Source organism: Lepidochelys olivacea (genome assembly GCF_965140295.1).
Source record: "Lepidochelys olivacea isolate rLepOli2 genome assembly, chromosome: 10".
In the NCBI taxonomy this organism is placed as follows: domain Eukaryota; kingdom Metazoa; phylum Chordata; order Testudines; family Cheloniidae; genus Lepidochelys; species Lepidochelys olivacea.
Window position 1 is genome coordinate 84,802,423 of NC_140420.1, and position 20,921 is coordinate 84,823,343.

Genomic DNA, 20,921 nt, shown 5'->3' on the forward strand with positions numbered 1-20,921 from the left:
ACGCGGGGCCGGCCCCAGCCTGGGGGTCCAGCCCTGCTCCCTGCGACTGAAGGACCCCCCAGCCCAGAGCTGTTCCCCACCCCAGCCCCCTCCCCACGGTGAACCAGGCCCCTGGCCTTAGTGCTTCGCTTTGGTAAATTCAGTCCACGGGGCTGGAGGGGGTGGCTTTATTAGGAAAATACAATACAGTGCATCCAAGGCCTGCTTTCCCTCACCCCCCACCACCACAGGTAAATGCAACGCCCGGGAGGTGTTCATCCTACAGCGATAGGGACAATCACGAGAAGACAGACAGGCTACAACCCCAGCAGCGGGGCCAGCGGTGGCTCCTTCACACGCATTCATCAGGCCCCTGGAGCCAGAGGGAGGCAGGAGAGCGAGGGCTGATCCAGCTGCTCAGACCAGTCCAAACAGCTGCTGCATTCAGCCACTCACCGCCTCAGGGGAACAGCAGGACAGCGCCAACCGAGGGTGCTGCCCCTCCGATCCCACATAGCTGCTAAACAGCAGCCAGCCCATCACCCCAGAGCTGCTGTGCATGAAGAATGCCCTCCCCGCCAGCCCAGAGCAGAGCTGTGGGGGTCAGAGCGCTTGGAGGAGACAGACAGACGCGTTAGGCACAAGAAGACAGGTGCAGGTGCAAAGACCCCTCCTGGGGGGCAGCAAGTGCAGACGGCCCCAGCTCAGCATCCATCTGCACTGGGAGCACACGCGGGGGCGTTGCTCAGGCAGGCAGAGACAAGCACAGGGTGCAGCAGGACTTGGATGCCCAGAGCTCTCAGCAGAGGCTGGCAGCTCCAGGCTAGACGGGAGAGTGTCAAGGGGACCCTGCAGCAGCTCATGGGTGCAAAGAAGAAACGTACCCGAGAGCATTGCAGAGCACCCCTGTGTCTAGCACACACAGGCAGGCCCTGCCTCAACTGCATACCCTCTTCGGTTAAGACAAGATACAACAGGCAGCTTCAGCCCCCATCGTGGCCACCTGCACTCCAGGGGCTCCAGCCTCCGAAGGCAGCGTGTCTTTCCCTAGCAGCAGCTGGGTGTGCTGCAAGCCCAGAGCAGTGCGTGCACAGAGGAAGGAGAGCCTAGACAGGACAGCCTGTCACTCTCCATTCACGTTGGGTTTGATCAGCCCACATGCCACGGCCTGCGCCAGGCACTCCTTGGCAGCTTGGGCCACACGGGGCTTGTCGCACTCCTCCTTGGCAAGTACGGACAGGATCTCCAGCATCTCGCTCTCCATGAGCTTGGCTGCAATCTCCCGGCCTGCCATCATGTTCAGCACGATCACAGCGCCACGATGCTGCAGCTCCTCGTTGGGGCTGAGCAACAGGGCCTGCAGGATCTCCAGCCAGTGATCCGTCTGCGGGGAGACAGGGAGACGGGCTTGAGCCAGGCCCTGAGCGCCTGTATGGACACAGAACCTGGGCGGGGAGCCGTCCAGCACACCCAGGCTACTCTCGGAGCCGAAACCCCAGCCCGGAGTCCTGCTTCCTGGACAGACCCACAGACCAGCTGCTGCTGCCCCCTCTGGCACTTGTACCGTCCCTGAGCCTCAACCAGCCCCCGCCCCTTCCCACAACATGCCAGAGAAACGGAGCTGGCTGCCTGCCGCAGCCAGGACATGCTGCTCCTTCCTGCTCTGCCCTGCACACGTGCCACCCTCCCAGCGTGCCACCCTCCCAGCACTCATTGCAAAGTCACAAGAGACTGAAATTCCACACCAGGATCCCACGTTCTGTGCCCCTCCGCAAGGCCAGCGGCATGTTCCACCCCGCAGGCAGCCGCAGCAGACCAGCTTGTGCCCCCACTAGCGGAGAGCAGCTGGGGAAGGAGGCTGAGCTCGTTCCTGACAGTGGGGGCCGAGCACAAGGGCAGGGCGGGGGCACTCTCACCACTTGCGTGATCTTCCTGCAGATCGGGGGCAGCAGTGAGGTCAGCATGGCCAAGGTGCCGGAGGCTGCTCGCCGCAGCTTCTCGTCGTCCTCCCCGCTGTACAGAACCAGCAGCTTCAGCCGGTCGCTGCCCTCGGCCAGGAAGAGCTCCTGCACCTGCAAGTCAGAGCCAGAACGGGGAATGCCCTCCTGCCAGAGGGCGGGCCCTTCCCCCAGACCCCCGCCCTGCCCATGCCGGCCCTCACCTCCGTGCTCATGGCCATGTTGCACATACACTCAGTGGCAGCCAGACGGAGCAGCTCGTGCTCCTCAAACATGTAGCCCTCGATCATGGGCACCGCTTTCTCCTTCAGGATCTTCTGCCTGCAACACGAAACAAGTGAGCGCCCCGCTCCCACCTGGGACAGAGGGTGGCTTTGGTGCTGGGTGAGGGGGGTCTGCTAGCAGAAGGGACCCGCCTGACTGCCAGGCGCAATGCAGCTCCTCCTACCTCAGCCTCTCGCTGATCCCGGCCAGATTGGTTAACGCCATCAGCCCCTCGAAGTTCTCCAGGCCTGTGCGGTGCACGTGCAGGAGACTCACCAGGGGTCTGACCACCTCATAGATCTGGGGAGCAAGGCAGCAGTCAGAGGGGCTCAGGCTGTGGCTGCAGAACGCCCAGACATCCCATGCTGCAGGGACTCCCCCGCACGGGCAGCAGATCCGCCACCAAGAGCAGCTCAGACTCAGCCAACACGAGTCGCTGCCTCCCCTGGGGAGGAGCAGCCGCGAGACCCCTGCCCTCCCAGAGACCCCCAGTATGAGGAAAGTCCCAGGCAAAAACTCTGCCCAGGTGTGGACTGCTGGGGGCAGCCCCTCCACCCCAGAACAGCACATGCCGGGCCGCACTGACCCGCTCTCCAGGGAACGCCATCTCAGGGTTGGAGGTGATGGTGATCTTCGCCAGTGCCTGTGCAGCCTTGGCCTGCCCCACCTCGGTACCCTCCAGGGACAGCGGGATGAGTGTCTGGGGGGACAGGGCTGTCAGTACAGAGCCAGGGCCCAGCAGCCCTGCCAACACCCAGCTCGCCACCCCCACCCTGGGTCCCTAGAGATAGCCCCGCCTGGCGGGGACACCCCAGCCCAGGGACTCTGCCAGGCCCACATGCGTAGGGGCTTTGGCAGAAACCCCCAACCCCTGCAGGGCCATTCGCTTCCCTCCCGCCTCATGCTATGCACCCAGCCCACAGGGGGGCGCTGTAGAGAGACGAGGGGAGAAGCTGAGAGCCCTGGCATCTCACCTTTCCCCCTCCCTGGGCCACCACGCTGCCTCTGTCCGCTGCTTCCTCCACCACGGCCAGGAACACCCTGGGGGCAAAGAGCAGCAGCGGCCGCTGCAGTCAGCACAAGCAGAGACAGGGAGGGTGCGAGCACCCGGCCCCCTCGCCAGGTGCAGATCCATGCTCGCACCCTGGGGCTCCCTGCACTGGGCAGGACCCCACAGTGCTCTGCTCCCATGCACAGGGGAACCCAGAACCCGCTGGGCATGTGGCTCAGAGGGCCGGCCAGCCACCCCCCACGGGCACAGCCTCACCTGGAGATCAGCTCCCGGCAGGAGTTGGTCAGCGCCGGGTTCTCACTCTTCACCATGCCAGTGAGAGCTGACACCACCCCGGCAGCCAGCAGCTTGTGCACCCGCCGCCTCACACAGCCTGGCTCATCCTGTGCGGGGAATGACAGCTATACAGTACACACAAGGCTCTGCCCGCCCCCGCCCACACCCATCAGCCCCTTTCCTCCCAGGGGGCCCAGCACAACACAGTGCTGCGCAGGCCGCACTGCCAGGCTCCGGCAGGGTGCAGAAATCCCTTGGGGCGCAGCCCAGCCCCTCTCCTGACCTTGGGGTGCTGCTCTGGGACGTGCTGCTTGGCATACTTGGCCAGCTCCAGCATCTGGGGGTCTGGTTCCTCGTGGTCGTAGCTGTTGGTGCAGTTCACCAGCGTCGAGGCCACGGCGAACAGCACACTCCTGTCCTCTGACTGCAGGGAACAGCAGGGGACGCTCAGCAAACCGTGCGCTACAAGTGGGATTCACCGCTAGGCCGGCTGGCCCCACGGAGCAATCGCCTGCAAGCAGCTCCCAGTTCTGCCCCACTGAGCCACCCCCCCCAACCTGCTATCCTGACACCGACACAGCCCCCCCTCCCCCAGCGCTGCCCCAGCAGCAGCATCACCTTGGCCAGCTGGAACATGGCCTGCACAGCTGCCTTGTCCTCCACAAACTCCTCCTTGACGTCCGCGTCGAAGGTGAGGTAGGCCAGGCCCTCCACCGCCCAGCGCCGTGTGCCCGCGTCTATCACCTCGTTACACAGCCACCTGCGGGAGGGGAGCAGCCATGAGCCTGTGCCGGCACCCCACTGTGGTGGCGGCAGCCTGGGGGCTGGGTGCTACAGGATCCACCTGGACCCCCCCCGGCACCAGCCCTCAGATGCTCCCCTGACCCTGGGACCTCTCCCCACTCCCTGTGCCTGGACGTCCCCCCACCCCCAGGCCCTCACTTGCGGCACTGCTTGGCCAGTTTCAGGGTGGAGCCCTCGGCGAACTGCTTCATGCTGAAATCGGTGCCTCCGGCAGAGCCCAGCTTGCAGAGCCCCTGCAGCAAAGAACAGCACATCAGGCCAGCCCCTCCCTGCCTGCAGCATGCCTTGGGGGGACCCTGCCAATGGGAACCCCCGCCCACCTGGGCTGGACACAAACTCATCAGCCCAAGGGCTTCCGCAGGCCTGCCATGGGCCCTGCAGCCACACACGCAGCCCCTGAACGCTTCCAGCCCTGTGAGAGCATCTCCCGCTGTGCCCAGATGCAGCAGCTCCGCCTCCAGCAGGACGCTCTACCCTTCAGGGACAGCCCCCCGCGCTGGGCTCCTCACCACCAAGGCCCGGATGCGGATGCTGTCCCTCCCGCTGCACTTATAGATGTTCTTGAGCAGGGTCACCCCGTTGGCCGTGATGAAAGACGCCCGCTTGGCCTTGTCAGCGGCATGGATCAGAGCCTCCACGGCCACCAGCTGGTCGACCTCCCGCACGGAGGCGCACAGAGCCAGCACACTCTCCATGATCCCCTCCAGCTCCAGCACCTGGTTCCCAGCTTCCGAGGGGCCCTGCAGCAGGCACGACACCGTCTGGATGGCACGAAGCTTCCCAGCCAACCCATGCCCCTCAAACCAGCTCCTGGAGGGGAAGAGCAGCAAGAAAGGGAGGAGTGGTAGATACGCTGGAGGGCAGGGATAGGATACAGAAGGACCTAGACAAATTGGAGGATTGGGCCAAAAGGAATCTGATGAGGTTCAACAAGGATAAGTGCAGGGTCCTGCACTTAGGACGGAAGAACCCAATGCACAGCTACAGACTAGGGACCGAATGGCTAGGCAGCAGTTCTGCGGAAAAGGACCTAGGGGTGACAGTGGACGAGAAGCTGGATATGAGTCAGCAGTGTGCCCTTGTTGCCAAGAAGGCCAATGTCATTTTGGGATGTATAAGTAGGGGCATAGCGAGCAGATCGAGGGACGTGATCGTTCCCCTCTATTCGACATTGGTGAGGCCTCATCTGGAGTACTGTGTCCAGTTTTGGGCCCCACACTTCAAGAAGGATGTGGATAAATTGGAGAGAGTCCAGCGAAGGGCAACAAAAATGATTAGGGGACTGGAACACATGAGTTATGAGGAGAGGCTGAGGGAGCTGGGATTGTTTAGCCTGCAGAAGAGAAGAATGAGGGGGGATTTGATAGCTGCTTTCAACTACCTGAAAGGGGGTTCCAAAGAGGATGGCTCTAGACTGTTCTCAATGGTAGCAGATGACAGAACGAGGAGTAATGGTCTCAAGTTGCAGTGGGGGAGGTTTAGATTGGATATTAGGAAAAACTTTTTCACTAAGAGGGTGGTGAAACACTGGAATGCGTTACCTAGGGAGGTGGTAGAATCTCCTTCCTTAGAGGTTTTTAAGGTCAGGCTTGACAAAGCCCTGGCTGGGATGATTTAACTGGGAATTGGTCCTGCTTTGAGCGGGGGGTTGGACTAGATGACCTTCTGGGGTCCCTTCCAACCCTGATATTCTATGATTCTATGAAAGGCTAACCCTGCCCGGGGGCATCAGCTGTAGCCCCCACCCGCCCTGCAGGCCCGGTGCCAGCAGCAGGCCCAGCTCCAGCCATCCCACCCCCAAGAACAGCAAGGCTGGTAGCTCCTCTCCTCCTTGAGCTGCCGATCCCTGCCGGGCACAGACCCCAGGAGCAGGGAACATTCCTGCCAGCGGTCAGGGAATGGCCTGGCTGAGGAGAGGTGGCGCCCAGGCTGTGCCCAGGGCATGGGGCTGCTCCTCACCTGACATAGTCTTCGCACAGCCGGTGGAAGGTCTCCCTCTCGGCGTCGCACTTCAGGTCACTGTAGAGCTTGCTCAGCAGGACAGCAGCGCTCATCCGGCTGTTCTCTGTCGCAAGCAGGCTGCCAGGGGCCTCGCACACCGTGCCCCCCACTTCTAGGATCTTCTTCAGGCCTGCAAGGGCAGGGCGCTCAGACACTGCCCTCAGCAACAGGCTCACAAGCTCTCAGGGAGCAGGCGACTCTGGCTGAGCGAGGGACCCATGCCAGCACAGGCGTGAGTGGGGGGGAGCTGGGAGGGGTGTGGCAGCCCTGGGGGTGCTCTGAGCAGCTCTTACCCTGGTCGATGACCCAGAGGGTCAGGCTGTTGTTGGGGTCACGCAGCGATTTCCGCGGCACCACTTTGATCAGGAGGTTGAGGGTGTTGTTGCGGCCGTGGGCTGAGGCCCCCTCCCGGGTCAGCATTTCCAAGAGGTGCGCAATCAGCAGCTTCAGCTCCTTCGAGGGATCTGGCAGACAGCAAACGCCAAGAACGTCAGTACCCCCCTCCCCGCCCAGCCCCTGGCCCCCTCACGGGCAGCTGGGAGCACAGGAAATGGTGGGATGAGGCACAGAGCCCAGGGTACCCCAAATCACAGCCCCAGGTGTTCCACACAGGCCCCTTCTCCATCCCTCCTATCACAGGATGGGCACCCACAAAGTTGCCTGGCACCAGGGGGACATCAGAGAGGCTTGTGCCAGGCGATCCACCACCTGCCACCGGAAATCCAGGGACACGGGTAAGGTCTGGCCAGGACATGGCCTCTCTGGAACCTGCCACTGAGCAGAGAGAATGGATCACTCACCCAGCACAAGGGCTTCCTCCTTGCCACGGAAGTCCCTCTGCAGCCCCTCCTTCAGTGCGTCAAACATGACCTGCAGCAGGTTACAGGCCGCCAGAGACACCTGCTCATGCTCCGCTCCCAGCATCGCCGAAATGCGTGGTGCCCCCAGCTCCGCGAGGATGGCCATGGTCTGTGAGCACAGCAGAGCAGCCTGCTAGAAGATTGCTGAGAAGCCCCAAGCCCCCCCAGCGCTGCCCCTTCACCCCACACTTGGCCCCAGCAAGTCCCAGCTGCCCTGTGCAGATACCCAGCAGTGCCTGCCATGGCCAGGGGCCCACACCCCCCAAATGCTCTCGGGCGAACGCTAGCCACGCTGGCAAAGGGAAGGGAGGGATCTCGCCAGCTAGACAGCAGGGTGGGGACGGACGGGCACAACAGCCTGGGAGCTGGCCCTGCAGGAGGCGGGCTGCGGAGTCACCGCCAGAGGAGAGCGAGGCAGGAAGAGGCTTCACACCGGGGCGGCCAGGCTGAGCTGGGCAGGCGCAATGCAGATCAGCACTGACAGCCCCCCCCTTGCTGCAGTCCTTGACCCCAGCTACAGAGGTGGAGCCGAGCAGGCTCCTCTCTCCCACCACAGCCCACACAAGGGGATGGAGCCCCGGCCAGGCCAGGCCAGGCAGCAGTGGCCCTGGTTACTGCAGCGTCAGTAACTGCAGGTCGCAACCGCCAGGGTGAGTCTCCCACCAGCACACCCTGCAACCAAATCCGCTGGTCCCGTGGGGGACACACGTCTGCACGGGGCACAGGCCCCAAGCCCTGAGAGCGGCCCACACCTACCCGCGAACGGTGCCCAGAGCACAGGCCAGCCAGAGTGCGCAGAGCCGCCAGCGTCGCATCCTCTCTGCCCGTGTCCAGCAAGAGCTGCAGCAGCCGGACGCCGTTGCTCTGGAAGATCTTCTCCGCCCCAGCCTCTTCCCGGGCCAGCACAATCAGGTTCTGCGCTGCCTGGGAGACAGGAGTCATATGCAGCTGGCAAGCTGCACTCAGCAGGGAGGCTGCGGGGCTGGGCTCAACCCAGGGAAGGAGCCCAGGGAGTGAGGAACCTCACTGGCACCAGCATGCAGGACACCAAGGGGTCCCAGGTGGGATCACTGCCTGGGCAGCCAGTGAGAGGGGGCCCCCTTGGCTTCCAGCAGCTCAGACCTGCCAAGCCGGAGCCTCCTGCAGCGGGAACACAAGTGCCCATGCCCAGAGCCACAACAGCCTCTCCCACCGCCCCACAGCTCATGCTTTAGTGAGCAACATCTGCTTAGGGACTGGAACCCACCCCCCACCAGCACCTACTCAGCTACTCCCGCTCCCCCTGACAGTCTCCCCTCCCCCACCATAACTCCCCCCAGCACCCCATCCAGACAGTCCCCCTCCCCCACCACATTCCCTCCCCTGTCAGCACCTGCCTAGCCACTCCAGCTCCCACCCTCCACCCCCACCACATTCCCTCCCCTGGTCACAGACAGCTCCCACCCCCACACCCTGCCCTGGGGCTGCTCAGAGCTGGTACCTTCTGTTTTTTGTCTGTGTCTGTCTCTTTGGGGTCCAGTAAGATCTGAAACATCTGCTCTACTTTGGAGTCCGTGCAGGACATGAGCTTCATCTGAGACAGACGGAGGGACAGGTTAGTGATGGCCTCTATCACCCTGCAGTGGGAGTCCAGCCTCGGCCTGCAGATGGGTCAGCAGCCCGGCCCCGCCTGGGCCATGAGGCTGGGAGCAGCATGGCTTCTCAGAGGCCAGTAAAGTGCTGGCAGTGTTGGCCCTCCAGAGCCCTCGCCCAGGCCTTGCTGCGCTCACCTTCTCCTGCATGCTGCTCCCCAGGTCGTGCAATGCCTCCTGGAAGGCCTTGTTCTTGGGCTCCAGGCTCATACATCTGCGCAGGTCGTAGACCGCCTGGTCCAGGCGGCCCAGCTTCTGCAGCGCCTGGCTGCGGCGGAACAGCGCCTTGACATCGTGGCCATCGGCTTCAATGGCTGAGCAGAGACCAGAGCACAGTCAGAGGGGGCCTTTGGGCCCGCTCCCCCTACCCCCAACTGGGGAAACAGCAAGCTGACCGACAACCCACCCTGCAGTACCTTTAGACGCATCAGCTTCTGCCTTGGCATAATCTTCCTGCAAAGAAGGGAGGCAGGTGAGAGAGGCGGGTCGCCATGGTGTTAGAAGCACAAGACGGCCAGGCTGGGTCCCACTAGCCTCCAGGCCTGTCATGGACAGGGGAGGTGCTAAAAGCCCAGATCAGAGGAGGAGAGACTGACCTGTCCACAGGGGGAGGTTCCTGGATTTTCAGATATCACTGAGCAGATGTTTCCATGGAGTTGCCACAGCGACAGACAGATTTTTTTTCCCCACTGTTCAGCTCAGCCCACCCTGCCCAGGACATCCCTCCTCAGACCAGACCAGCGCCATGGGCCCTGCTGGCCTCACAATGCAGGAATCGCCTTCCCTCAGGCCCACCGAACTTCCACTTCCATGGGGCCACCTGCTCTGGGGGTCTCCGGATCCCCCTACCCCCAGCTCGGGGGGCTCAACCCACACCCCAGCCACACAATCACTGGTGCCGCCCCTCCTGCCCAGAGCAGCTTGGGGCTCCCTGGGGAGGGGACACACGTTGTGTAAGAGCAGATAAGGTGGAACCTGAAAAGTAGGGAGTCACAGCAGCCTGCTGGGCCAGAGAGCCACCCCGCCCCCCAGGTGCGGCAGCAGCAGGCTGCTCGATGCATCCCAGAGACCTGCCAGCGGGCGCAGAGGTTGTGACTCCCGGTGCCCAGCGAGGGAAGTTGGAACATTGGGCTTCACGCCAGTCCCTGGCCGGGGTCACACGTGTCACCGCCCGGCCTCCCTGCTACTCCCCCGGCACAGGTGCAATGCTCCAGAGCGATGGCGCCGGGCAGTGCTCACCAGCCCTTCCAGCCCAGGAGGTAGCCCTGAGAGCCAGAGCGGGGACGGGAAAAGGCCCCCGTTATCGACCTGCCTAGGTCTCACCCTGCACCCATCGCTCCGCTACCCAAGTGCCTTTTGCTTGCCTCGGATGCTGACTTGCCAGAAGAGCCTTGGCAAGCTGCCCTTCCCCCCCGCGCCCACTGGCCCAGGGATCCCCACCTCGGGGGGCAGGAGGTGCCGCTAACCCAGACAGCTCCGCCGAGTCAGCGGCTTCAGGCTGGCAGCGCAGTGGGGCGGGCGCCATGCGGTCACCGAGCCCCACGCCGGGCGCCCCCCGGCTCACCAGTTTCAGGTGGCAGGCGGCCCGGTTGCGGTGCAGCACCGCGCACTCCGGGGGCCCCGCGCCCAGCTCCAGGGCCCGGGTGTAGGACGCCAGCGCGGCCGCGTAGTCCCCGGCCTGGAAGAGCCGGTTCCCCTCCTGCCGCAGCTGCCCCGCCGCGCCCTGGGGAAAGACAGAGTCAGAGGGGCCAGAGCCCTGGAGTCCGACCCCCCCGGGAGCCGGGACCCCCCCAGTCCGTCCCTCGTCCATCCCCCCCAGGAGCCGGGACCCCCCCCAGTCCGTCCCTCTTCCCCCCCCGGGAGCCGGGACCCCCCCAGTCCGTCCCTCGTCCATCCCCCCCAGGAGCCGGGACCCCCCCCAGTCCGTCCCTCGTCCATCCCCCCCAGGAGCCGGGACCCCCCCCAGTCCGTCCCTCTTCCCCCCCCGGGAGCCGGGACCCCCCCAGTCCGTCCCTCGTCCTTCCCCCCCCCGGGAGCCGGGCCCCCCCCAGTCCGTCCCTCTTCCCCCCCCGGGAGCCGGGCCCCCCCCAGTCCGTCCCTCTTCCCCCCCCCGGGAGCCGGGACCCCCCCAGTCCGTCCCTCGTCCGTACCCCCCCGGGAGCCGGGACCCCCCCAGTCCGTCCCTCGTCGTCCCCCCCCCAGGAGCCGTGCCCCCCCCCAGTCCGTCCCTCTTCCCCCCCCGGGAGCCAGGCCCCCCCCCAGTCCGTCCGTCCCCCCCGGGAGCCGGCCCCCCCCCACAGTCCGTCCGTCCCTCCGGAAGCCGGGAACCCCCCCCATCAGTCTGTCCCTCCTCCCCCCCCCGGGAGCCGGGCCCCCCCCCCAGTCCGTTCCCCCCGAGCCGGGCCCCCCCCCAGTCCGTCCCCCCCCCGGGAGCCGGGCCCCCCCCCAGTCCGTTCCCCCCCCGGGAGCCGGGCCCCCCCCCCAGTCCGTTCCCCCCGAGCCGGGCCCCCCCCCAGTCCGTCCCCCCCGAGCCGGGCCCCCCCCCCCCAGTCCGTTCCCCCCGAGCCGGGCCCCCCCCCCCCCAGTCCGTTCCCCCCGAGCCGGGCCCCCCCCCCAGTCCGTTCCCCCCGAGCCGGGCCCCCCCCCAGTCCGTTCCCCCCGAGCCGGGCCCGGCGGGTCACCCACGGCCGCCTCCATGCCGAGTCCGGAGGCCGAGCCGGCCGCTCCCTCCGCGCAGTGACGCGACGCGCCCCGCCCCCTGCCTCGCCCGGGCCCCGCCCCCCGCGCGCGCACGGCGCAATGACGCCATCTGTCAGCGCCCCTCCCGGCGGCCTCGCCGAGACGCCGCTGACGCGGAGGCCGGCATCACGTGACGGGCTCAGGGAAGGGGCGGTGCTTAACCTGGGGGGTCACGAGCCCCGCCCGCCCGCGCCGCCCGTTGACTCTGGACCCTAACGATGACGCGGGCCTGTCCAGGGGCCGGGCCGCTGCGCCGCGTCCCCGTGCGGGCGGGTGGGGGAGCCAAGGGCGCAGCCCGGCCTACCCCCGGCCGGGGAGCGGGGCCGGGGTCTCTGAGCCAGGGGAGCCAGCTGGGCTCCTGGGCACTGTGCCTAGGGGGGCGCCGGGGCTGATGGGACGTGCACGTGGGACAGCAGCAGGGCTCGCGGGAGGGCTCATTAGGGTGCCCAGCTTTCTAATCGCACAAAACTGAACACCCCAGCCCCGAGGCCCCGCCCCTTCTTCCAGGCTCCACCCCCGCCCGCCCCTCCCCCTGCCGCCCTCGCGCGCACTCCCCCAGCCTGGGGCGGGGGCCGGGGAGCGGGGCGGGGGCGAGTGCGGGGCAGGCTCTGTGGTGGGGCCAAGGATGAGGGGGTTGGGGTGTAGGAGGGGGCTCAGGGCTGGGCAGAGGCTTGGGGGTGCAGGGTCCTGGCAGTGCTTACTGTGGGTGTTGGGAAGCGGCCGCCAGGCCCCTGCAGCCTCTAGCTGCATGGGTGGGGGCAGCCAGGGAGGCTCAGCGCGCTGCCCTCCTGCCTGCAGCCACTGCCCCCGCAGCTCCCATTGGTCACGGGTCCCGGCCAGTGGAAGCTGCGGAGTCGGCTCTCGGGGCGGGGGCAGCACACGTAGCTTCCCTGGCCGCCATGCGTCTGGGGTTTGCAGGGATGTGGGCCACTTCCGGGAGCTGCGCAGAGCTAGAGCAGGCAGGGAGCCTGCCTTCGCCCCGGGGCCCTGCTGCACCGCTGCCCAGACTTTTAATGGCGCCGATCAGAGCCACGGGGGTCCCTTTTCGACCAGGCGTTCCAGTCGAAAACCAGATGCCTGGCAATGCTAGGGCTCAGGCGGGTGGCACTGGCTGGGCTGGAGGGAGACTGACCCTGGGCAAACATCAGGCTCCAGTTCCAATTTGCCACATGGCTCAGCCACCTGTGCTGGGTCCTCAAATGGCACAACTTGGCTGCAGCCAGACCTGCAGCCCGTTCACCACAGACCCAGCAGCTGGGACCCAGCTCACCACAGTTCACCAGTTCACCACAGACCCAGGCCACCGGCTCAGGAGGCAGACACTGCAGAGGTGACCAGGTCGGCTGGTGCCACAGTGGGGAGGGCCAAACCCACAGCTGTGCAGTGAGCATTCACTCCAGCAATGCAGGAGTGTACACACACGCACACCCACCCATGCACACACCCCTTCACACACCCCCACCCACGCACACCCACACCTGCCCACATACATACACCCATGCACACCCCTCACATCCCACACCCACACGTGAACATGCCACACCCCAAACGTGCACCCCCCACACCCCCATGCTGATGCCCATCACACATAACCCTGTGGACCCTCCCATGCTCCCTTGAACAGGTGCGCAGCAGCTGGACTGGCCACGGAGAAGCAAGGACCCCGCCCGCAGCCCTTGGTGCCCAGGGTGGGGATCGAGCCACAACCAGCAATAAATGGGAACTGAGAGTGCGACCAGCTGTCACCTTTACCTGTGAACGAGGAGCTGCAGGCAGCCCCAGGGACCCTGAGCAGATGAGCCATGGGCGGAATGAATCGGACAAGGGCCAGGAGACCCCCGCCCTGCCCGGCTTGTGTCATCGTGTGACTCCACCCCACTACACACACCCCAGGGTTCCTCTCTCTCCAGAGGTCACATCCCAGACAGAGCACTCGGGGGCAGGGCTTGGCCTGTCAAGCAGCTTAGGCACTTTATAAGGGCCAGGCCAAACAGTGCGGGGCTGAGGCATGGGCTGGCTTTATCGCAGTGGCAGCCTGCCGGGCTCTGCTAACAGCACCTCTGTAATACCGACAGCCGACACGCCCTCTGCCCCAAGCGTCACCCCACAGTCACTGGCACCTGCTCGTCACACTTGCTGTCCTGGGCCGTGGGTACAGCCAGCTCCTGCCGCTGGGTCCCTCCTCGCGCCGGGCTGGGCCGCGGGCAGCTCCTGCCGCTGGGTCCCTCCTCGCGCCGGGCTGGGCCGTGGGCAGGTCCTGCCACTGGGTTTCTCCTCGCGCCAGGCTGGGCCACGGGCAGCTCCTGCCACTGGGTCCCTCCTCGCGCCGGGCTGGGCCACGGGCAGCTCCTGCCGCTGGGTTTCTCCTCGCGCCGGGCCAGGCCGCGGGCAGCTCCTGCCGCTGGGTTTCTCCTCGCGCCGGGCTGGGCCGTGGGCAGGTCCTGCTGCCGGGTCCCTCCTCGCGCCGGGCCGGGCTGTGGGCAGCGGTGCGGGAAGGAGCTGGCCAGGTGCTTGCCCAGGTGGCTGCTGTTCGGGAGGCTGTAAAAGCAGCGCTGGTTGAGTCTGCAGAAGTGGAGGAAGTCGAGGGTCATGAGCGTGAGGACGAGAAGGCCGTAGAGCCCCACAGCCAGCAGGGGCAGTGGGTTCCTGGTGGGGGGAAGGTACAAGGCAATAACTGTGTTACACTGGGCACGATACTGCTACCAAGGGGTGGCTTCCACTCTCCCAGGGGAACCTAGATGCCAGGCGGTGTCCCCCACTGGGCACTATTGGGTGCCCCCAGGCAGCCCTGTCCTACTTGCATATCTTCTCCAGCTCGATGCCAGGGGGCGTCGTGCCCCTCCTGGGGAGCCCGGTGCTGCTAGGGAAATGTATGGACCCCGGTGCTCAGTAGAGGCACTGCCCATGGACCCCTTGTGAATGGAGAGTCGCTGCTTTGCAGCTGCTGCTGGAAAACGGGGCTGGGCATGAGTCGTTAATGCCCATTAATGAGCTCCAGCCACTTGAATGGATTAGAGAGGCATGATTTTCCTTTACAACATAAGAACGGCCAGACTGGGTCAGGCCAACGATCCATCTAGCCCAGTATCTTCTGGCAGTGGCCAGTGCCAGATGCTTCAAAGGGAATGAACAGAACAGGGCAATTATCAAGTGATCTATCCCCTGTCATCCATTCCCAGCTTCAGGCTGTCAGAGATTTAGGGACATCCGGAGCATGGGGTGTGTCCCTGACTGTCTTGGTTTACAGCCATTGATTGAATAGTCGTAAGTTCCTGCAGGAACTTCTCTAGTTCTTTTTTGGACCCTGTTATAGGCTTGCACAACATCCCCTGGCAAGGAGTTCCACAGGTTGATTGTGTGTTGTGTGAAGAAGTACTTCCTTTTGTTAGTTTTAAACCTGCTGCCTAATAATTTTATTGGGTGACCTCTAGTTCCTGTTTTCTGAGAAGGAGCAAATCACACGTCCTTATCTACTTTCTCCACACCCGTCCTGATTTTACAGACCTCCATCACATCCCCCCTCAGTCGTCTCTTTTCTCAGCTGAACAGTCCCAGTCTTTTCGATCTCTCCTCATCCAGAAGCTGTTCCATCCCCCTCATCATTGTTGTTGCCCTTCTCTGAGCCTTTTCCAAGTCTAATGTGTCTTCCTGAGCTGGGGTGCCCAGAACTGCATGCAGTATTCCAGGTGTGGGCGTAACAGGGATTTATATAGGTTTCAGAGTAGCAGCCGTGTTAGTCTGTATTCGCAAAAAGAAAAGGAGGACTTGTGGCACCTTAGAGACTAACCAGTTTATTTGAGCATAAGCTTTCGTGAGCTACAGCTCACTTCATCGGATGCATACTGTGGAAAATACAGTGAGGCGATTTATATACACACAGAACATGAAAAAATGGGTGTTATCATAAGTGATCACTCTCCCTACAGTGTGTATGTTAACACCCATTTTTTCATGTTGTGTGTGTATATAAATCTCCTCACTGTATTTCCCACAGTGTGCATCCGATGAAGTGAGCTGTAGCTCATGAAAGCTCATGCTCAAATAAATTGGTTAGTCTCTAAGGTGCCACTAGTCCTCCTTTTCTTTTTAGGGATTTATAAAGTGTAGCTTTGTGCCTGTCACAGCACGTCTATCCAGGGCTTTTCTGGCTCATGTAAAACCAGCTCATGGTCCTTGCAGCTCTGCCATTCCCGAGAGCCCCAAGCCCCTCTTTACAGCTCACCTGGGTGGCTCCCAGGGTCCAGGCGCACCCGTCAGCATGCAGTGTTCTGCGCTCACGCAGAACTGTGCGTGGTGCATGGCCACGACAAGTCACGCGAGGTTTGCCCCTCCAGAAGGGGTGCAAACATGGCTGGCATTAGAACCTGAAGCAGCCCCTCCCCTCCCGCAAGTGCACACACGGGCCAGGCACTGCTGCTTACCTGAGTCTGGCTGGGGTGGGCACGTTGGACAGATTGACCCTTCTCAGGCTCTCAAACTCCAGCTGGGGGCAGCAGGATTTCAGGGCACGGTCTCCGTGGCGGCAGCAGCACCTGTGTGCAGGGGGGTCAGTGAGGCGTGGGCAGTAGAAGCCGGAGTGGTAGCGTCCATCAGGGCTGCGATATCCCTCGCAGAGGTGCAGATTACGGGCCGAGGCTGCAAGGGGAAGTCCCAGCCAAAGAGACTATTCAGAACATGAGCCAAGTACAAGAGCTTGGCCTACCACAGGGTCGCAGCAGATAACAGCCTACAACTGCTACCAGCTGATGGAGTCCCCCCTCCCCCCTTAGCTCAGGTGGGGACGGCCCATGCTCACAGACCTTTGTGGGAGGCCTGACACCGAGCAGGGCCAGCCCAGTCTCAGGGGGCCCCAGGGTGACCTCATTCTCAACACCACCAAGAGGAGAACCCTGACAAAATGCTCTGACCGGCTGAAGCTTCCCAGGGCTCTGTGGGGATGGGCTGGGGAGAGCCCTCCTGGGGGACCGAAGCTCTTCCAGGGGATGGCCAGGAAGTGGCTACAGCTGGCCTCCGAGCCGGGTGTGGCCTGGGGAAGCTCGCTGAGTTCTCCCTCACAATCCGACCTAGCCTGGGACCCGCCATGCACAGGGACCCCACCCTGTGGCCCTCAGGCTCTGGGCTGCACAAGCCAGAACAACTTGCTCGCCCACGTACGCTGGCTAGAGGGGCTTGCTTCACACGCCTTTCAGCGGCTCATGAGCCAAGGGTGGCCGGCTGGTGGCTCCTTGTGGGCACCCTAGTGTTGGCCGTGGTAGGGCCGGGTGCTCACCCCCTGGGCTGTGACCCTGATTGTCCAGCACAGCAGGGGTGTCAGAGGGCCTGCAGTACCAAACCATGCTGGCCTCTGGAGCTGGCTCCCATCTCACAGTGCCCAGTCCTGGTGCTGCACCCTCCAGCATGGCTGGCAGGGTGCCTGCCCGATACGCTGAGCCCAAAGGGACCCCTGGTGTCACTGTCAGCGCTCTCCCCAAGGACGAGAGTTTGGCGGGGGGCAAAGGAGACTGCCCACGTGGAGGGGGCGGGGCAGTGTCCTATGTTAGTCCTGACCAGGCTGGAGAAGGGAGTTGAGGACAGCAGGGCAGCAGGGGAAATGTGGCCCGGCTTCACACCCAGCTGGGCACACTTCCCAGCCCGGCCACACCCCACGGAACAGCGCACCACCCCTGGACATGCACCGACATGCCTACACGAGAGACTCCAGGGCCGTGCCAATCACACCTCTGCCCCGGCCTGCACCAACCCCTTGGGGCCAGACGCACACTCGCCCCCCAGAATGAGCAGCGTGAATAGTGCTGTGCGACAGCAGAGAGCTAGCAGGGTGGGAGTCAGAGCAGTTTGGGGAGTTGACCAGGGTGCCGTGCCTGTGCCAAGGGGGTTGCGGAGCTGAGAAGGCCCTGTGCCCATGCCAAGGGGGTTGGGGAACTGAGGGGGTGCCCTACCCATGCCGAGGGGGTTGGGGAGCTGAGAGGGCACTGTGCCCTTGCCAATGGGGTTGGGGAACCAAGGGGTGCCCGACCCACACCGAGGGGGTTGGGGAACTGAGGGGGTGCCCTACCCATGCCGAGGGGGTTGGGGAGCTGAGAGGGCACTGTGCCCATGCCAAGGGGGTTGGGGAACCGAGGGGGTGCCCTACCCATGCTGAGGGGGTTGGGGAGCCGAGGGGTGTCCTACCCGTGCCGAGGAAGCTGGTAGGCAGTGTTGTGCAGAGGAGGCCCCCCAGCAAGAGTCTGTGCAGCATCTTCTTGTCTGCTCCTTGGGCAGAGGCAGCTCAGGCTCCAGTCTGAGGAAACAGAAACCACGGCCCCTCCTGCCCCCGCCTCCATCTCGTGCCCAGCAAGCACCTCTCCCTCACGCAGCCATTAAGGCCTCTCCGCAGGAGCCTTTTGCACTTACTGCCCGGCTCCACTGGGACCCGGCCGAGCCAAGGAGGCGGGCACATCACTAATGAGCCTCTCCGGGAGCCAGTGCCCGGTGGGGCAGGAGGCTGCAGGCACTTTTGAGGCTGGTGTTGGCATTCCTGAGCCCCACTTGTCAGCCAAGAAAGTGGGTGCTAGTGACTCCCCCAGGCAGGGCCGGGGCAGTGGCTCCCTGGGGAGAGAGGATCTAGGGTGTGGGCTGAGCAGGGCAGAGAGAGGAGTCCTGGAGCAGCCTAGCCTGGGCAGACAGGCAGTTCTGTTCATAAAGCCAAACCTGGGGGCGACAGGAGTTCTGATTCGATGCAGGAGGGGAAGGCAGCTCTGGCTGGAGAGCAGGTGGGGAAGGGCACACAGAGGAGTAGGGAGTGCTATGCCAGCACAAGTCCAACCGTACCCAGCTCTGGGTGGCGAGGCTGGCATGGGGTGGCCATGCTCCTGCCTAGGGTGAGAGGCCCCTCATCCAACCCCCTGTGCCAGCACCTGGCAAGGCTGGGCCCTGGTCACGTTCCATGGGGCAGAGGCAGAGCTGTTACCGCGTGGCCTGGAGAATGGCAGCGCAGCAGGGATGAGGGGCACCGGGGAGGGGGGACAGCAACAAGATGGCCTCTCAGAAGACCCCTGCCAAGCAGGGCAGAGGGAGAACCAGCCCAGCCCAGCCCAGCCAGGGCCTGCCAGGACAAGCACCCTCCTGCCTTTCCCCACCCAGGGGCAGGGCCTTGGGCCCCCGCCAGAGGGTCCAGTAGCGGTGGCTCAGGAGCCAGAGCCGCTAATTGCTGCACTTATAGGTGCCCTGCGGATGGGGGAGGGGGCAGCATGCCAGCCCCTTCCTCCTGCCGCCCGCCCCACCCACAGAGCAGCCAGCCCTGGGCACCCTGCACACGGGCTGCCAGGACCCTTTCACCTGTGCACACACGCCCCAGCTGCCAGCAGAGACCTGCCTGGTCTGTTCCAGCCACCAGCACTGCTGCGAGCCACCATTCCCCTCCGGTCTCCTGCTTCAGGCTCTCTGCAGACTCAGGCAGGCCTCCTGCCCCCGTTACCTGGGGGCCAGTCTGGGAGGTTCTCCCACACCATGGGGCTAGAGCTGTTCGTTAGGGGGCAGCACAAGCCTGAGCCTGGCATTGTACCCAGGACCATCCCATGCCCCAAGGCCACTGCCTGGCCCCAGCACTGAGCTCCCATCCCACGGCCTTCAGTTTGGTACGTGCAGGGTCTCCTGGTGCTCCAAGCTCACAGCCCTGGGACAAGGGCCCTCTAGCAAGCAGCCTGCAAGGAGTATTGACAGCACATGGGGCCCGGCTTGGCAGGGACGGGGTCCAGCCAGGAGGGGGAAGCTGCTGCGGGGAAGGCCTTGACGCTAGCTGTTCCAGGGCACTGAGGACAGGAGCCAGTGGCGCTGTGTGCCGAGAGCAGAGACAAACAAGGCAGAGCGTGGCCTCCTGCATGCCCCATGGGCAGGGAGCTGTGCTCAGCACTACCAGAGGCAGCTGCAGGCACCCTCCTGCCCCACCCCCTCCTTGCAGTAATTAGCCCTGGGGGAGGCCAGGGCAGTTCCACAGCCCCAGGGCCGCACCGTGTAATGACACTGGCCCCATAGCAACCAGAGATGCTCAGGAGGCTGCTCCTGAGGGCAGATTCCCTGCACGCACCCAGCTGCAGCCAGGAGCTGTGGTGGGGGCATGGCGGCAAGGAGCCACATTCAGAGCCATTCCCACAGCCCCGCAGCCAGGCCAGGGGAGCAGCAGTGATAGGCAGTGAGATTCTTAGCCTGGAGCAGCCCCGTATCCATCTAGCTTGTTCCTTGGCACTGGCTGCCTCTGGGGGAGGCACAGGAGCCCTGCTGAAGGTATCAGTGGAATAACCTGCCCTGACAGGCCATCCCTTAGCCCTGGGTACAGCTGTTGGGCTTGGCCCCTGCCCTGCAGGAGGAAGCCAGGTTGCTTCTTTGTACCTTTCTCATTCTCCATAGAAACATCGGATTCTTTTTTAACCCTACCCAGCTCTTAATCTAGCGGCAGTGAGTTCCACAGACTACATGTGCATTCTCTAAAATATTCCCTTTTGCTCACTGTCAGTTCCCTTAGGTGCCCCGTTGTATCTGTGTTGTGACCAGGGGAAAGAGCAGCGGCTGGTCTCCCTCCCCTCCCGGTCTCTACTATCCCTCTTTAACACACCTCAGCTTTGTCTGTTTCCGCTCCATCCCTCCGAGGCAGCTGCCAGAGAAAACAGGTCAACAAGGCAGGCATTATAATGCTCTGCCAGCTAGGGGCTGTCAGCCTGGCCGTGGAGTTTAGTGGAACAGGAATTACCAAGACTTGGGTCTCAAATCGAGATGAACAGTTGGTTAGAGGGCAACTGCGCTGCTGCCCGGGGGGACAGTCTGGCCAGACAGCTCAGCCCCAAGGGAGAATGAGGCCTGGAACTACGGCTCCCAGGAGGGGCAGGGAGGGGTCTACTAAAGAACCAGCGCAACCCTCTGTGACGTTATTGACATATTGACATAATCTGGGACCATATAGATCATTGTTGCAACCAAGGTCCTGTAGTGGCACCAAATCTTACATAAAGGGGGTTAAATGAGGTGTCCAAGACAAGGTTATGGTTTGCTGTTTATGGTTATGCTGTCTATCTGTGTGTATCATTTCTGTAGTTAAAGTTATGAATATTGGCTCTCTACTGTCTGTATTTCAAACTTGTGCTATGCTTCTGGGGGACACCCCAGACAAGTTGGTGTCAGCTCTGCCTAGCCTGCTTGATGGCCCATTAAGAACCATCAGCGATACATTGAGAGAAGGCAGATACGCCTTGTGACTCAGCAAAGTGTGCACGGACTTGCCCGTGTGACTCCAAATTCCATTTTGCTGTAATTTTCCACAGTAAGAACAAAGAGGGGTTCTTACACCTGGAAGAGACTATAAAAGGCTGATGCCTCATCTCCATCTTGTCTTCAATCCTGCTTCTTGCCCGTGGAGGGAATTTGC

The 20,921-nt window shown here is 63.4% G+C and overlaps 1 protein-coding gene across 1 annotated transcript; it reads right to left on the bottom strand.

Moving 5' to 3' along the window:
* Positions 1–153: 153 nt before the first annotated feature.
* On the bottom strand, positions 154–20,836 carry UNC45A (unc-45 myosin chaperone A). Its single transcript, XM_084642198.1, has 22 exons — positions 17,696–20,836; positions 15,946–16,159; positions 13,645–14,170; positions 10,350–10,508; positions 9,202–9,238; positions 8,924–9,099; positions 8,635–8,727; positions 7,911–8,078; positions 7,095–7,263; positions 6,588–6,758; positions 6,253–6,424; positions 4,803–5,103; positions 4,432–4,526; positions 4,108–4,249; positions 3,773–3,913; positions 3,469–3,596; positions 3,176–3,242; positions 2,788–2,901; positions 2,386–2,501; positions 2,141–2,258; positions 1,896–2,051; positions 154–1,363 (listed from the first exon to the last, which is right to left on the bottom strand). The coding sequence occupies exons 1-22, from the start codon at positions 17,760–17,762 to the stop codon at positions 1,103–1,105; spliced, it is 3,591 nt and encodes a 1,196-aa protein (XP_084498324.1). The 5' UTR covers positions 17,763–20,836; the 3' UTR covers positions 154–1,102.
* Between the last annotated feature and the right edge of the window lie 85 nt (positions 20,837–20,921).